General features: G+C 43.2%; 1 protein-coding gene across 3 annotated transcripts in view; it reads right to left on the reverse strand.

The window, feature by feature from the left end:
* CHD1L (chromodomain helicase DNA binding protein 1 like) overlaps positions 1-17,839 on the reverse strand; it is a 38,148-nt gene that overhangs the window by 12,009 nt on the left and 8,300 nt on the right. For 2 of the 3 annotated variants that reach the window (XM_034788882.1, XM_034788899.1), the window contains exons 5-16: positions 17,006-17,037; positions 14,666-14,747; positions 13,217-13,379; positions 12,727-12,882; positions 10,636-10,728; positions 10,017-10,113; positions 8,605-8,678; positions 6,915-7,025; positions 4,472-4,586; positions 3,832-3,985; positions 2,107-2,272; positions 396-538 (exon numbers count right to left, since the gene is read on the reverse strand). In XM_034788882.1, the coding sequence (XP_034644773.1) occupies positions 396-538; positions 2,107-2,272; positions 3,832-3,985; positions 4,472-4,586; positions 6,915-7,025; positions 8,605-8,678; positions 10,017-10,113; positions 10,636-10,728; positions 12,727-12,882; positions 13,217-13,379; positions 14,666-14,747; positions 17,006-17,037 (1,386 nt within the window). The remainder of the gene's footprint in view (positions 1-395; positions 539-2,106; positions 2,273-3,831; positions 3,986-4,471; positions 4,587-6,914; positions 7,026-8,604; positions 8,679-10,016; positions 10,114-10,635; positions 10,729-12,726; positions 12,883-13,216; positions 13,380-14,665; positions 14,748-17,005; positions 17,038-17,839) is intronic. The other variant, XM_034788891.1, reaches the window with a different exon arrangement.

The raw sequence follows: 17,839 nt of genomic DNA on the forward strand, positions 1-17,839 counted from the left end.
GGAAAAGGAAGGCGACTTGCAAATCAACAGACATTTCTCATCTCAAATTCCTATCAGATCCCATCTTATCCAATGTCCCGTATCTGTTCCCTACAGTCTATTCCTCCAGGGCTTTGTCTGCATTGACTCACACTCCCCAACTCATTTCAAGTAGGCCACCAAACCATCAGCTAATGACAGTGACCTGCGCTGCTATGACCTGCATTTGAACCTCTTAATGCTCGTCTCTGATCCGTTCCCAATCCCCCTGAGTCATCCAATCCTCAGAGTCTACTGTTAATTTCAGGACATTTGTAATTGAGTTTAAGTTTTTCCTCCACAAACTGGAGATTAAAATCTGCCTCATTTTCAATGACTCATTGACTGCATCATATGAGTCATTTCTTTCATTTTACATTTGCTTTATTTCGGAGGGCTCTTCCTTCTTGACTGGTCTCTTCAAGGACTTTCTGAAGATCCAAAAGCTGGTCAAATGCTCTTCTGTCTTCTCTGCTCGGGTCTTTCGAATAATCTTTGCCTTCATAGAGGTACATATGATCTTAAAAAAAAAAAATGAAAACATATAAAGGTCTCCCAAAGGGCCAGCGGTATCTGCTAAAATTACAATAAGTAACAAGTAATAATTAAAGTTACAGTAAGTAAGTAATTGGAACTCACATCCTTTTAGTAACACCATTGCGCGTTCTAACAGGGATAGCTGTTGGGATAGTTTTGTGAGGAAAAACATAAGCATCTCATTGAGACAACTAATCCAAATTTCTTTCAAGGCATTAATCCTCACTTGCATGGCAAGAATGAAGAATCAAGTGGAATTTGTTTGGTGCTATCCAATACAGATGGAATCCTGGCTCCTAAGGTCAGAAATGTCTTCAACAGCTACCACACAGTGGGATCTGAGATACCACAGTTCTTCTCTCTGTCTGCAATAGGAAATACCACTGCGTGGTAACCATTGGCAAATGGTGACTTATTACCAGCCGCCCATTTTATAGGATCCCATTTCTGTAATATTATGGAAGCCCCAGTCACAACTCCATAGTTAAGGATGAGTTCCATTTTCAACTTAAAGCAGAGATTATGGATCAAACACAGTGCATAGAGTGACACTACAAGGGGAAAATATGTGAAAAAAGGATCTTTAAAAGCCAGTGTAATCCAGTCTGGGACTGCACACACTAACATGTCTTAATCCTAATCGTATGGTTATTGCACGCTGTCGCCACAGGACAGAGTTAAGGTTAATTGGGTGCTCTAACTATGCATTGCTTTCCCTAATGCTTGGATTTTTTAAAGTGTAACCTTACCTCTGAAATTCCAGGGTTTGTAACACTTGGTTTTGGGATAATTACAACATCCCTATGATGTTTTTTACCCTTAAGTTACTTATTTGTAACTCCCTCTTAAAATATATGTTTTTCTGTGAATAAAGTCAATTATAATACAAACTTGACCCTTCCCTAGAGTCTTACATCCAAGGATATCAAAGCATTTCACAGACATTAATGAATTTAGCCTCGCAACCCCCTTAAAGGCAAATCAGTTATTATTATCCCCATTTTACAGATGGGGAAATTGAGGCACAAAAGGAGGAAGGGAGTGTTCAACAGTCACAAATCAAGTCTGTGGCAGAGCCAGGTATAAAACTCATTTCTCCTGATTTCAAGTCCCCTACTCTAACCACAAACCCATAAGAACATAAGAAAGGCTGTACTGGGTCAGACCAAAGGTCCATCTAGCTCAGTATCCTGTCTGCTGACAGTGGCCAATGCCAGGTGCCCCAGAGGAAGTGAACCTAACAGGCAATGATCAAGTGATCTCTCTCAAGCCATCCATCTCCATCCTCTGACAGACAGAGGCTAGGGACACCATTCCTTACCCATCCTGGCTAATAGCCATTAATGGACTTAACCACCATGAATTTATCCAGTTCTCTTTTAAACTCTGTTATAGTCCTAGCCTTCACAACCTTCTCAGGTAAGGAGTTCCACAACCCATTTTTCTTCCTTCCAAAGTTACCCGAGAAGCACAGTATAACCCCTTGAAATCTCCTCTAATAGCATCCAGACTTGAGTGTGTTTTGTGTGCATTTAGGATCCTCGAACTTACTTTCTGTATCTTGCTCTCCGCTTTCTTCTTCACTTGGTAGCACAACATCCATTACCCACATTCCTTCTTTTGTCTCTCCAAGGATATTTTCCAGCTCCACATCCTGGATGGTGCTCCCCTCTGAAGAGAGCAGCTTATCCAAACCAAACTTCAGGATTTCACTCAGCTTTAATGAACAAAAGGATGACATTTAACATCACCATAATATTTCATGCTGCTCCTAGCCTACTGTGTCTCTAGGTTGAAATGAAAATAGTTTGTGGAGAGGGAAATCAGACACTTTATGTCACCCAGCAAAACACTCATGCTTTGACAGCTGTTATTCTCACTCTGCCCTTACCAGGCATGCACCAGCTAATTAGACCCATATAACAAATCATGCTCAGCAATATCCATCTTGACAGCCATGGATCACTAGTAGCTGCACAGACAGCGACTCAGACTACATGCAGACTCAGGCAGACAGCTCTGCATTGGGTCACAATCAGAAAGGCCAGAAACTTTTTTTTCTTTTTAGATGAATGTTTAAATGTCTGCAGAAATCAATGGGGTGAAAAGTGCCAGCATGGCATATCACCACACAAAGGCTCAGTCCAATTTCTCAAACTGGAAGCCATCATTGCTCAGACAAGTTTGTGGGGAAGAGGGAAGGAGAGGGGTTGTGCCAGTTTTTCACGGTTTCACTTTACATGGGGTTCACGTCCCCCTACATTTCACTTAGTTTGGAGTTTGACTAGGTGATCTCATTGTCCCTTCTGGCCTTATACGCTACCAAATTCACATCCACTTTGGTCAATTTCACAGTCATAGGGTTTAAAAAATCATAAATTTCATGATTTCAGCGATTTAAATCTGAAATTTCACTGTGTTGTAACTGTAGGGGTCCTGACCCAAAAAGGAGTTGTGGGAGTGGGGGGGTCACAAGGATGCTGTAGGAGGGTTTGCAGTACTGCTACCCTTACTTTGGTGCTGCTGCTGGGTGGATCTGAAGGCAGCACCAAAGTAAGGGTAGCAATACTGCAACGCCCCTACAATAACTTTGCGACCCCCCTGCAACTCCCTTTTGGATCAAGACCCCCAATTTGAGAAACCCTGGTCTCCCCCATGAAATCTGTATAGTATAGGGTAAAAGCACACAAAAGACCAGATTTCACAGGGGGAAACCAGATTTCAAGGTCTGTGATGCATTTTTCATGGCCATGAATTTGGTATGGCCCTAGCTATGGCTCTTAAGTCCCAAATCTCAAAGCAATACTCAGCTTTTGGTTCCTAATCACAAATCCCCCCTGGGATTCCAATTTGCCTAGAGCTCAGTGTAAGTTTCGTCTGAAAGTTTTGCAAGCCTAGGACAAGTTGCGGGTTAGTAACAAAAATCTACCATAGCGCTGATGGTATAGTTCTGTTTGTGCGAGAGAAGAAAGCAAAACAAATGAACTCCTAGAAGCAACGATGCAATTTTCATGTAAATAGCTATTATAGTCAAAAACAAGGAAAGAAAACCCCTCAAAATTAGCATCTGATTGTCCCCAAATTTCAGTGGTGTTTGGATCTGGGATTTTGGTTTGCTCCATAAAAGAGAGGCATTCAGATGTCATGTTCTTTTCCAATCTTCCCCAAAGACAATGGTGTTTGGATCAGGCCCATCTCGAATACACACACAGAATGGGGCCCTCTTACGTTTCTAAAGGATGATGCTGTTAAAGTCATGCTCAGTGATCATCTTACCTGCATGTCTGCTGCTTCCTGGCACTTGGGTACTCTGAGAGCAAACTGCCCCCCTTCGATAACGGTGTTTGTAAACTGGAGCTTTGACGCAGCTCGACGGTAGATTATTTCTTCTACAGTGTCCCGTCCAATCAAGCGGATAATTTTTACAGGCCTTGCAAAATTTAAGAGAGTCAATTTAATTATTTACATTGCATTAGAAGAATTTCCCTGAATTAGGGACCAAACCCTGCAGTCAGTCCTGACCCAGCGAGGTGCCCAGTTGGCGAAGAGAAAGCACACGTAGAACTGCAGAAGGTGATGCTGACCCAACCACCATGGCCAAAAGGGGAAGGGGACACTGCAGAGAGCAGCCAACCTCCCATTCTGTTCCCCCTCCATAACTACAGAGTTCCAGATTCCGGAGACTTGGGGAGGCCAGAACTGCATGGGATCAAGGAAGGGAAGAGGTGGAACTACGCCGAGGACCCATGGCGCCTCTTCCTTTGCCCCCGCATTATCCAAACTGCTCTGCTTATGTCTCCTCTGCTGGCAGAACTTGGGGGTGGGGAGTGGGGATTAAGGGAAGCATTAGGGTGGCATTTAATGAGAGAGTGAGCAATCAAATGCAAAATGAAACAGTTCTGTTCCTATTTCTCACTTGTTCTGGCCAATCCTGTGAGCTCTCGCTGTGGCTTGCAAGTCATTTTGTGGGTTAAAATCACTGTCAACAAAAATAACTGTATCCGCTGCAGTTAGATTCATGCCGACGCCACCTAAAAACGAGTTTTAAACAAAGGGGATGGTCAGTAACACACATTAGCAACATGAAATAAAGGGAAAAATGGTGTTTAGGCTACACAAAATAAAAATAAACCCAACTTTGCTCCATCTCTCAAACCAACACTGAATCGTTTATGAGGCTCAGAAAAGTTTGGTTAACCTTCTGAATTTCATTTTCTTGCACTTCTATGCTTCCAGCTTTCCACCAGGCCTCATAACAAACGTGTTGTCTAGTGCACTAAAAAACAATCCGGATTCAGGTGTAATCAATCTAAAGGGGATTGTTTGCTGAGGCTGCTGGACACAGATGGTGCTCTCTAGCTGGCAGACCAACTAACACCACTGGGCTGCCTCGTGTCAATACAAAGGATCTCCCTAAGTCCTGGCAGAGACCAGTGTCTCTGCCACAGAAACTGGAAACATGAAGTACAATAATACAAGCCCAAGGATGGTGGACAGTCTGGGTTCTTATCCAAACTAAAACTTCAGAGATTTGCCTGTCACTAGTTTCTGAAGTGCTAGCTCTCGTGGGCTGAAAAGACAAGTTAAACCAGAATATATACTGCCACTAAAAAGGAGGTACATGCTGAAGAGCATTTGCCCCTATCCAGGAGACGCACCTTTCTTCCTAGTATCCCTACCCTCCCTGCAAACGCTGAAACAGCCATACCCCTGAAATTCTGTACCAGTATCTGAGGAGGAGTGAAGATGAACTCACCATCTTCATGTTGGGCTAGATACAATCGTTGGTCTTCACTGACTACTGGGTCTGAACAACCTGTCTAGTGTTGACCAGGAGAGTCCGGGCATGGGGGAGGCAGAGTGAGAAAAGCTTACACGCACGGTGGGAGGGAGGGGAGAGGAGAGCTGGGAAAGAGGGTGGGTTTGGAGCTGGGCAGTGGGCATATGACGGATCCAATCAAGGAGGTGAGAGGGGGAGGAGATGAGAGGGTGGCCCCAGAATGCACTGTACAGCCTTTATGGTGGTAGGGATGGGAAGGTTCCGATATTTTACTTAAACGAAGACTGTTACTGACACAAGGCCAGTATTTGCACAAATTAATGTCAGTGTCATTCCTAAGGTGAAGCTGCCACAGGTACAGGCATTATAAAGCATAAGAACGGCTATGCTGGGTCAGACCAGAGGTCTATCTAGCCCAATATCCGATCTTCCGATAGTGGCCAATGCCTGGTGCTTCAGAGGGAATGAATAGAACAGGCAATCCTCAAGTGATCCATCCCCTGTTGTCCAGTCCCAGCTTCTGGCAGGCAGAGCCTAGGGACACCCAGAGCATGGGGTTGCATCCCTGCCCATCTTAGCTAATAGCCATTGATGGACCTATCCTCCAGGAATTTATCAAATTATTTTTTGAATAAAGTTATATTTTGGCCTTCACAACATCCCATGGCAATGAGTTCCACAGGTTGTTGACTGTGGGTTGTGTGAGGAAGAATTTCATTTTGTTTATTTTAAACTTGCTGCCTATTAATTTCATTGGGTGACCCCTAGTTCTTGTGTTACGTGAAGGCGCAAGTAACACTTGCTTGTTCACTTTCTGCACACCATTCATAACTTTATAGACCTCTATCCTATTCCCTCTCAGTCGTCTCTTTTCCAAGCTGAACAGTCCATCTTTTAAATCACTCCTCCTATGAAAGCTGTTCCATACCTTGAATTATTTTTGTTGCCCTTCTCTTTTACTTTTCCATCTCTAATATGTCTCTTTTAAGTTGGGGTGAACAGAACTGCACGCAGTGTTCAAGGTGTGGGCGTTTCATGGATTTAGATAGAGGCATTATGATATTTCCTGTCTTATCATCTATTCCTTTCTGAATGATTCCCGACATTTTTGACTGCCGCTGCACACTGAGTGGATGTTTTCAGGAAACTATCCACAATGACTCCAAGATCTCTTTCTTGGGTGGTAACAGCTAATTTTAGACCCCATCATTTTGAGCTTAGTTTAAATAAGTCACTCAATGGGCTGCGCTGTAAATTGTGTGTTGGCCCCAGGATCCTGAACTTGGGTTTCAGCCTGAACATAAAAGAGTTGCTGATATTCAAACACATCATCTAAAACTATAATTAAAATAAATCTCCATACAGATTCTACCACTGACTAAATTGTTTTTAACTGAGGTTATTTAAAAGCTTTGTTTTCTTTCCCTTATGAAATCCTATTTGAATATTAAAACTGGGGTTCTCTAAAGGATTCAGACCTTCCCAAAGTCCGGTCAATCCCTGAAGACAGCAAAAGGCCAGGAGATTGTGGAATGGGTTGTTTATAGTTCTAGATTTGGCTCTCCCACAGTTGCCTTACCTGCCCTGGTGCTCAGCAGGAAAATAAAAATGGGCTGCTGACCAAAATTCTTAATGGCCAGGTGCCTCTCTTCCCCTCTGACAGATCCATCCAGCCGCTCATAGCTGTAGCCTTTCCAAAGAGACAAAAACAGTATCTGGTCAAGAAACCACTATTCTGACCCTATCCCTCTCCAGGCTGGTTTCTCCTTTCCCAACCATCCTTTTCTGCCCCCTGCTCTACAAGCTGCTTTCCGTGTTTAGTCTTCCTCCACCAACACCCCACGCCTCAGATTCTCCAGGCTCTCCCCATTCTCCACAGACTCTCTTTGGCTTTCTCTCCTTCATCTACATTCTCCTATTTTTGCTCCTTGCTAGTCTACTCTCACGGGGCAGGGGGGTTTGTAGCTTTGTTGCTCCCTCATGCTCCACCAGCACTACAGAAATGGAGGGCCAGATTCTGTCCCAGTTGATGTAAATCCAAGTAATTCGACTGACTGCAATGGAGTTCCTCTAGACTCACTGAGTGCAGGGGCTACCAGAACTGAATGTGCAGCAGAAATTCTTGTGTTTTAGTTTGCTGTATGCAAGCAGAGTAGAACAATTCCGAGCCAAAGCAGAAGAGTGTTGGTACAATGGCCTGTTTTAGGTCAGGCCACTTTGGCAACTGGCCTCGCATTATGGGCCAAAGCATACAGTCCTTCCTCACTGACTTCAATGCCATCTTTTCTGAGTCAGGACTACAGGATTTGGCCTCATGTTCGGCTTTAGACTACGTTATTAGTTGTCTATGGCAATAAACACTAAATAAAAGCCTTTTTCATGAGAAATAATTGGCATAAAGCCTCATGGATTGAAATGAAAGAAAATATCTCATGTCTCAAGAACATGTCTGGTAACTGCCAGAAATGATGGGATCCTGCCTACCCTTGCACTTACACCATTTCCAAGGGGACATATTGCTAACAACAGTTTTCAGCAATAAGTTCATTTTCTGGTGTAGGCTACTTGGCCTGATTTTTATTTAATTCACAGAGATGTAAATCGGGAATACATCTATTGGTTTCACTGGAGTTTATAGCTCTGCAGCTAAGATCAGAACATATGGAAGAGTCCTGAAGCACAGGGCTCTTTGGAGCCAGCACCATTACAGGATGACTTTTGCATCATGGCACAATGTCAAGCAAATAGCATTGTATCACCATGAAATGTCAGGGCATTATAAACCAAGTTCAGGCCCTTGGGTAATTAGCTGTAACTCCACTGAAATTAATAGTGTTGCACTCACTGACACAAGGACTGAATATATCCTATGACCACTAAACCTGCATTCATGTAGTTTAAGGTATTAGAAAGCAGATTCTTACCCATATCATATAGCAAAGAGGATACGGGAGTGAGAGAGAGGGTTTGGCCTTCGCTTGTCTTTCATTCAAGGATTTCAAAGCTCTCTGATCTCATTGAACCTCATAACATCTTTATTATCCTACTTTCACAGATGGCAATACTGAGGCAGAGAGAACTGAAGAGACTTGCCCAACGTCACACAAGCAGTCAGAAACAGCAAGAAAACTCCTTCTGCCTACTAGAAATAAGTCCCCAGTATTATGGTCCCTTCTCTGTCATGCAAGGATCAGTCAGGTACAGCATCACTGTAGCTGACAAAAGACAAATATGACAAGACAGCTGCTCCAAGAGTACAAGTATTTCACCTCTATAGTCCATGTAGTCTTGCAGAATATCCAGCATCCGAGTCATCTGAGAAAACAGCAAGACCCGATGACCACTGCAGAAATAAAGTGAGATCCCGTAAGTTCAATGTACCTTTTGTAGCGTTTCACAGAGAGATAGATAAGGTCAGCTTAGTTTAATATACAGGAGTATATTTAATCCAAACATTGTACGATTTCAGTTTCCTCAAATATAAAATGACTTGCCAAGATCATAGATTTCAGAGGTGTAGCCACGTTAGTCTGTACCAGCAAAAACCATGAGAAGTTCATGTGGCACCTTAGAGACTAACAAATGCCCAAATAAATTTGTTAGTCTCCAAGATCATAGAGTGAGTTAGTGGCAGAGCTGGAGTTAGAGCTCAGGTCTCCTGACTTCCAGACCTGTGCTGTATGCCTTATACTGTGACAACACTCTATTCAAGCCAGCTGATACTGACTAGCATCATTTTTTAGGTGCAGCAGACCCAGGGGTCCTGAGAGTTTTTGTGGCACAGGACCCAGGGACAAACACGCAAACACATGTGTGTACACACACATGCGTACACAGTCTCTCTCCCCAACACTGCTGTACAGCAGAGAAGCAAAATCATCCCAGATACTTTAAAAGTTTCATTTTTGCTTTAAAATGTCTGCTTAAGGACTTCCTGAGGAACCCGTCTGAGGGGAGCTGCATGCTAGTTAAGGTTCTCTTGTTTGGTATCACTCTGCATCATGGAGGAGGAGCTGTTCCACATCCTGTACCAAAAGTTGATCCCAAGCGTGTCCTGGTTTGGTTAGCTCTCTCCCGGGAGATGGGCCGAGTATCTAAGACTTCAATTCCAGATTCTGAAACCATCAAAGTTAAGTTCCAGAATCTGGGTCCAGATCTCAAATCCCCCATCTTTGGTGTGTGAGTGTGTGTTCCAGGCTTTGATTTGTCCCAATCCTTAGGTTTGTTTGTTTTTTCTCCACGTATGACTATTTTTCATTTTGACTGCATATTTGTGTTTCCTTGGCCCAGAGGAACTGAAGCACAACATGAAAGTCTGTTCTCTTGGAATCTGTGGCCAAACCAGAAGCATCAGACATCATGTAAGACAATTTGTTCTTCTAGGATTTCCAGCCCAAATTTGGAAGGCAGAAGAGGTTTGAATAAATACAGAGAAGCAGCCAGTATTCTGGGCTCTTTAAAAGGAAGCTTCAAACCTTTTAAGGTTCCTGGGTCATCCCTAATGTAGCTGCAACATTGTAATTACTCCTGTAGAGCTGTCAGTAATTCAGCATCAGTTAACTGGACTACTACACTGTTTGTTTCTTGGTGTATGTGGGTAACAGTTATGGATAAATTAGTTTGCTTTTCCCAGCCAGGCTTATCTAGACCCCCACAAGTAAAGCTCAATGACACCACATACCCGGCATACAAGAAAGAAAGGAGTTTGTCTAACAAGCACAGCTTCCCACTGGCTTCGATGAGGTGGTCTCCAATTTCAAAGGGCTCTGGTTCGACACCTGGAAGGGAAGAAAGTCTCAGAAGCAGTACTACTAGTAGACCAACGATAACGAGAGCCTCCACGGTCATCCCAAGTTACCCCAGTGTCATGTATGATAATTCATAATTTGCACAGCTGTGGCTAAACAGAACTAGGTAATAACCTGGGTTCCGGATTCGAAACTGACAGTGCTTTGTTATCTAGTAGGAACACTATAGTAATGATTCCATGCCAACAAACTAGTGTGAATGCATTGGTTAGGCTGAGAAATCAAGCACTCAAGAGAAAACAAGTGCAGAGTTAAGGCTGAAAGCTCAACCTTGACATAGGCTTATCCTTGAAACAGAGTCCCCTTTATATATCACTATTAGTCAGTTAATATGGATTGGAATTTATCATACAACTTTACATACAGTCTTCAGGCTTGACTCAATTTTTAAGTGTCAATGAAATCTACAAAACAAGCCATGTTTGAAGAAAATTGGCTCATATCCTATGATGATTTTTGGTTACTTTCAAACAGAGAAGAGTTCTTTCTCACCACTGAACAGGTATGGATGGGCTACACACTTTCGAAGCTGAATTAAGACATTCTGAAGTTTAACCTTCCTCCCTGCTTCATTTTCAAATGCATCTGAAACACAAAAATGAAACGACGAACCCATTCAACAAGAACTTTGGGGATACACTGTAAATGTAGTGCCTGGAATTATCTGGACACCGAACATAGCTCTATAGGGTTTATAACAGAGAAGGGAAATCTCACAGTGGTATACTTTACTGTTTGAATTTAGGTTCCAAATTTAACACACTCCCTCTTTATGCATTGTCTGAATTTTCTCGCATATTTTCTTGGTCAAATATTTACCCAGTTTGGCAGAGGAAACACTGAAAAGTGACACCTTGTTGGAAATTTTCCCCTGAGACCCTAGTTAGAGAGCGACAGTCCCTGCCACTTCACACAGCTCAGGGATTTTAACATTTTCCAAATTAACAAATCAAGTTACTTGGTATAACGTATGCGGGTACTGGAGGAAAAGCTGGCAGCAGCGTCAAGATCTGCTCAGCCACCACCTGTGTTCTCTGGCGCTGCCAACCTTACTTCCCAGCTCTGCTCGGAGTCTGTGAAGGGCCAGTGAGACAGGCTGGTCGGAGGAGGGGCAATAAGCGAGGCTCTGAGTGGTTGAGCTGTTCATAAGAAGCTTGGTGCTGCTGCCTGGACTCTAGACAGCAGAATCATAGGGAGACTATGAGAATGAGGACCAGAAGAGTGAGTGGGCCTGTAGGGAGAAGTGATGCTCAGCAGGGCTTTGGGGAGGCTGTGCAGAGGTTACAAGAGGATGTGTAGGAGGAGGCTGAGAGTGGAAGGGGAAGAAGATTGTGCATGTCTGTTGCCAGGGTGGCCTTGGGCAAGCACATTCCCTCTGCACTCCGCATCAGCATTTGAAAGGCTCCCTTGGCACTGTGGCCTCAGCTCTCTGGTGCACTGAGCAGTAGCACCAGATGAGCAGAGTCTCTGCAAGGTCATTAGTATAAGCAAGGGCTCTCCAGTGCTACGTGATAGACATGTGCATGCTGGTAGTTTGTAGATATAAGGACGCAGGGACTAGAACCCAGGTCTGCAGAGCCTGGGACAGCTGATATTCCCACAGTGCCACTAGGAGGCCATACAGAGGCATAGCCAGGGAGCACTATGGAGAGTAGGCACTGCAGGAAGTGCTGCCCAAGAGACCTAGAGTGATGGTGCCCTGCAGCCCTCTGATTGTCCCAGCACCCTATTTAACCCCAGGGTTGCCCCAGGAAGTTGTCTGGGCAACCACATGGACTTTGCCCTGCTGAAATGCCAGACTTTGTTTGATCTCCTGGTCTCCAGTCTTTGACTCCAGCCTGACTCTGACCCTGACTCCTGCTTATGGAACCTGGCTCTTGAGATCCCTCCATCTCCTGCGTGGCGATTACTGCTCCTGGTGGGCAGACCTCATCCCAGCTGTAACCGCTAGGCCAGACCTCTTATACCTTGGTCCCTTACAGTATAATGTAGCATTCACACAGGAAAGAGTACGAGGTCAGAATAAGGAATGAACAGCTGAGTGTAATTCAGCAGAAATGGTGTGTTCATTTTGATTGGTTATATATTAGACATACAAGGGAGTCTGGTATGAAGGTGAAGAATTTACAAGGGCGTTTGGGTGGGTGTTAACATATGTCACTGAAGGATGGTTTAACTGGTGATACTAAAGATATTTCTGAAGATCTTTAATTGCATCTAAAGACCTTTAATTAGAGGTTGGCCCAAACTGGAATCCTGAGATTGACTTGCTTCCACACTTCAGGAAAGTGCAGATCCAAATGCCAGTGGACCAAACCAAAAGCCCAAAATCAAACAGCCACGAACCCTAGGAAAGTTTGCATCAGGGTCTAAATTTTGAGGCTCAGACTGATCCCCAATTTTAATAGTACTTGCTTATCAAATGATCATTCAGAATACTGAACTCAGCACAATCAGTCAGAGCATGTTCTGAATGCTAATGCATCTCCTATTTCCCCACAAGAGTGCATGGATTTACAAAAGGGAACTAATTTTGCTTTTAAATAAACTGATTAGGTCCAACCCCCCACATGCCCTACTTACCTAGATCTTTCATCAAAATAGCCTTGTAGTATTTTCTCTGCAGGGCTGACATCCCATGATACAGAACCACTTCCACCTTCTTAGGCAGCTCTGCCGCGACCTCAGCCTTTACCCTCCTAAGCAAGAAGGGTTGCAGAAGACTGTGCAGTTCTTTGGCTGTTTGGAAAAAAATGCTGCAGTAAGTGAATTAAGTGTAAAGGAATGTCTTCAGCACTTTATTTTTTTATACAAACATTAATAAAACCTCACACCATCTTGTGAGATGTAAGTATTTTCCCCATTTTATAGAAGGGGAAACTGAAGCAAACTTGGCTGCCTAAAGGTAGGTACCTAAACACATATGAAGGCACCTACATGCTGATGTAGGCGGCATTTTTTCATAGCTAATCAGTTTCAGAGAAAACAAACCCCAAACTCCCAACACCCAATCCCCTGTTCTAACCAACTGACAGCACTGACCCTCAAGTATGTTTTATGACTCATTACTTGCCTGACTTGCTCTCCTTTTCAATCCCATGGTAACACTGAACAAACTCTTCCACTTGCTCTTTAGGAAAGATGTCAGACTCAATAAAACTGAGTAGGGAGTACAGCTCCTGGAGATTGTTCTGAACAGGAGTCCCGGTGAGGAGGAGACTGAAGCCCACTGAAAACTGAAATAAGCAAAAGCAAAGTAAAAGGAACTGCAACATGCAATTGGAATGAAAAGTCACTTGCCACACAAATCCCTTCACTACTCTCTCACTCAACCAAAATCTGACAGTTAGTAGAGAGGCACCTGTAGAACTCCACAACCTCAGTGGAAACCAGCAAACTCAAGATCTGGAGTAATAAATAAACTTACAGGGCCTGACTCTCCTCTCAAACACTCTGGTGTAAATCAGGTGCAACTCCTCTGAAGTTAATAGAGTTACACCAGAGCACAAAACATGTATGAGCAAGGGAAGAATGAAGTCCAACGATGGTGCCATTAAAATCTTGATCTCTGCCGCACGATATGCGCAAACCATGTGCACTGTGTTAAATAACTAGAGCTGGTTGGAAAATTTCTACAAAAATCAAAAGACCAAAATGAAATTACACAAAATCCACACTCTGCTCTCCTGTTTTCAGGCCAGCTCTAATAATGTTGATATTTATCTGCACTGTGCTATTTGCAGCATTCCCTGTACTTAGACTGGGGAACACGGCTACCACTATGGCAAGTTTAATACTACATTAAATTCCCACCAAGTTCAAAATGGGACCTAGGTGAGCAGAATGAAAGTGGGATTGGGGTTATCTTTTAGCATTAACAACGATCATTCTGGAACTAGAAATAAAACAACTCAGAAATAATAGAAAATATTTCCTGGGCATATTCTGCCCTTGAATGTGCTCTTACTAGGGCAGATTTGGATCTGGGACACCTGGGTATGTCGAGAACAACTCCACTGACTTCAATGAAGAGAAGTGACTTAACCAAGGTCACATAGGAAGACCACAGAAATAAACCGGAGGAGTCATGACTCATGGTCCCCTGCACTCACCACTGGACAAGACTTCCAAATTCACAGCTACCTCACTTTGTTGTTTTTAATAATTTATATCAGAAATACAGACTCCCGATGCAGATTGTCACCCGGTTGTGATTTAGTGCCACGTCATTTACAGCTTCTTTACATTAATCCTTTTCTCACATTCCTCGAACTTCTGAAGCCCAAACGTGAGCCAGAATGTGAGACAATTTCCAGACTAAGGAGTCCCTGTCCAACATAGGGCCCAATCCATCTGCCACTGAAGACAATGGGAGCCTATCTACTGACTTTGAGAGGAACTGGGTCAGGCCCACAGATGAACAAATGTGATGAGGGATAGTGATGACATAAATAATGAACTTGTAGCCTTAAAGGGGAGAAAAGTCCTTTAATTGCTAAAAGGCTGTTGGGCTCTTTTTTACCTCTGAAAGGGTCTTGTGCAGCAGTGAATTCTGGTTTTTCAGTCTCTGAGCTTCATCCACAACCAGGGCAGCCCAGTTAAAACTGTAAAATAAATTAATAGAAAATATTGTTTTCATTTAAAATTCAAATATTTCTCGCCAATGTGAAAGGGTCAATATCAAGCTGTGTCTCTCTACATCTGTACTGGAGATGGCCCTCAACCAAGACCCAGGATCTAAAATCCCCAGAATATCGAGGGGGGAGGGGGGAAATCAGATCTTCACCTAACATTTGCCACTTGTGTGCGTTTCTTGGTGTCATAGATGCCTCGTAGCAATCTATATTTCAAGTTGTAAAACCTTTTCCATTCTCCCCTCTCATTTTCCATCACTCATAACTCTCTGCAACAGTCATCTTTCAAGCATGAAACTTCCCAGGGCTGTGTGTCTGCCCGAAGACTAACTTTTGGGGATAAAATGAGGGTGGGGACATGGGGAAACAGTTCAGCTGCTTTTGACAGAGTAAAAACAAAAAATTACACTTTTTTCCATTATAAACAAATATTCCCGTGAGCTATTTTTGAACAGCTGGGGTAGAAGTCGGCCATTTCGCAGGGAAACAGACCTGACTGAGAAATACGTCACAGCCTTGTTATGGAGGAAGGTGGCTTTCCACTTGGCCAAGTGAGCCTTTGAAAATCACATGCTGAGGATATACAGTATATCATTTGTTTTGCTAAGCTTGTAAAGCACACTCCTAAGGCAGGGTGCACTGCATTCCTACCCACCTCTGTAAAGTGCTCTGAGATCTACAGATGAAAATGTGTGAAGTATTATTATTATTAGTCATATTTTTCAGATGGAACAGTTCAGGCTCAAATACTTTGAGTGACATTTCTTGGAGGCACTGAGGTCTCGTGGGTTAAGCACTGGCCTCAGAACCAAGAGACTGGTCCTGAGGCTGACGTTTATGTGATAACAGGCAAATCACTTAACCTCCCTGACATTCTTTACTCTACATACTGCGCTGATGGTGTAAATTACACAAAACTATAGGGAATTAAGCAGAACGTAATTTGGAACTAAGAGGACTGAATGCATTCTCCATGGTTTTATGTTTTTACAATATACACAAAATGTTTCATAGTGTGTTAATTACCAGCTCAAGACATGGATTCTCCCATGATGTGTTGATCAAACCCTGTATCTTGTCTCTAGCAGTGGCTAATACTTGGTGCTTCAGAGGAGCCCCATCATACACCTGACTAGTTGTGAATTGAGGCTGAAGGGATGAGGTGAGGCAGTTGTTTTTTTGACTCCTACTGAGTCCCTGAAGCATTCATCAGATTGGATTGCCTCCAGAATTCATAACGAAGTGTTTGTATTATGAGGCATCAGCATTAGTGTTATAAGATATCTAAATCCCTTCCCAGTACAAGTACAGCCTTATGTAAAATCTTCTGTGATCATGACAGAAATATCTGCCACTGATTGGATATACTAATAAAATACAGATCTCACCAGAAAGTGAGAGAACTAGTCAAAGAGCAATGTTGGACTGGCAATGTGATGTGATACAGTTTAGCTTATGATCCTGTCATGTGTCCACCATATGATAATGCAATTCACTTTCGTCAAAGTTTGTACCTATAATCTAAACCAGCGGTTCTCAAACCACATGCGGCCCAATTAGCACACAGTTGCAGCCCAGCTGTGTGCTAAAGACTGCCTAGCCTGCACAGCAGGGTCTGGGGTCAGGGCTGCCGCCCGGCCCCACACAGCAGGGTCCAGGGTCCCTGCTGCCCACCCCGGCACCTGGGGCTCCGCTCCTGGCTCCACTCTGTGGAGGGGTCTCTAGGCTGGGGACACTAGGCATAGGGGGCTGTAGGGGAACTGTAGTTCTCAACCTGCGACCCAGGTAACACACTGTGGGCCACATATGCGGCCCACAATGATAAATAAGTTGAGAACCATGATCTAAACCAATGAAGCCACTTTTACCAGAATGTTACACTATGTACTATCTTCTATTGGTGCTATTGCTTACTCCCTGGGAGATAACCTGGGAGCAAAAATCCACTCACTCCTTTTACGCTAGTTACGTGTGACCAGTGCACAACATTTCCTATTTCATCTGCTTGAAAACTGTTCTTTTAGAGGCTGGGGGGATTTGCTCAGATACAATGTGCCTGAATGTGAAAAGATCCTTCACTGAAAGTTGCTAGAAGAAAAATTCTAATAATCAAACAAGAGTGTCAATGGCTCATGCGGAACAACAGACATGTGACCTCATATCAATGTGCCTAGACAAACTGTTGACAGACCTATTGTATAAACCCAATAAAATAAAAATTAACTCACAATTTTAGAAATGCTCCATCTTTCAGGCAAATCTGTAATCAAACAAAATCAGTGTTACACACAATGCCTTACAGTTATATAGCACCTCTGAACAGGAGATATCCTGAAGTTATTTACCAATATAACAAACTGATATATAAACAGTTCACAGACAAGGTTCACTTCACCAACCCTTGAACTACAGCTGCTTCTTGAGTGGAATATGGCAGCTACTTAACAGCACATAACAAGACTACACAACAGAATAGGAGAGAAAGTGAAAGAAAATTGAAACTTCGGGAAGAATTTAGAGGATGGAACGTAATTAATGGAGTTGCGATTTGGCCTAGACACCCAAACTGCTCTTATGGAAAGAGCTCTGGGATCTATAATGACCACAAGTTGCCAGGACTTAGTTTTAGGTCTCATCGGACATACAATACAAAACACAAGCAGAAAAGCTCAACCAAGAAATATTAAAAGAGACTGTCAAGCTGGGGAAAATGTTCAGCTCTCTCAGCAAAGTCTTTTCACCTCTGTCATGCTTTCTCACGTAATGTTTCTTCCCACATTTGAGAACTAGTGACATTATCTATGTCCCCTCCATGTCCCATTTTCCCTCTTCATTGACCCTGCATTAAAATAAGTGATAATGATGAATTTGTGGCATCATAACTACTTGCTAATGTCACAAGCACAAACGCTGTCTACCTTCAAAAAGGAGGAGAAGCTGGGCTGTGTCAAGAAGAAAGCCTTTATTAAAAGCACAGACCTCATCACTGGCAACAGCAAGCAAAGAGAAATACTAGTCAAGTGAATTTATGCATGGCTAGGTAGGACTTTCTCAAGCTTCCT

Source organism: Trachemys scripta, chromosome 1 (assembly GCF_013100865.1).
Source record: "Trachemys scripta elegans isolate TJP31775 chromosome 1, CAS_Tse_1.0, whole genome shotgun sequence".
NCBI classification, from domain to species: domain Eukaryota; kingdom Metazoa; phylum Chordata; order Testudines; family Emydidae; genus Trachemys; species Trachemys scripta.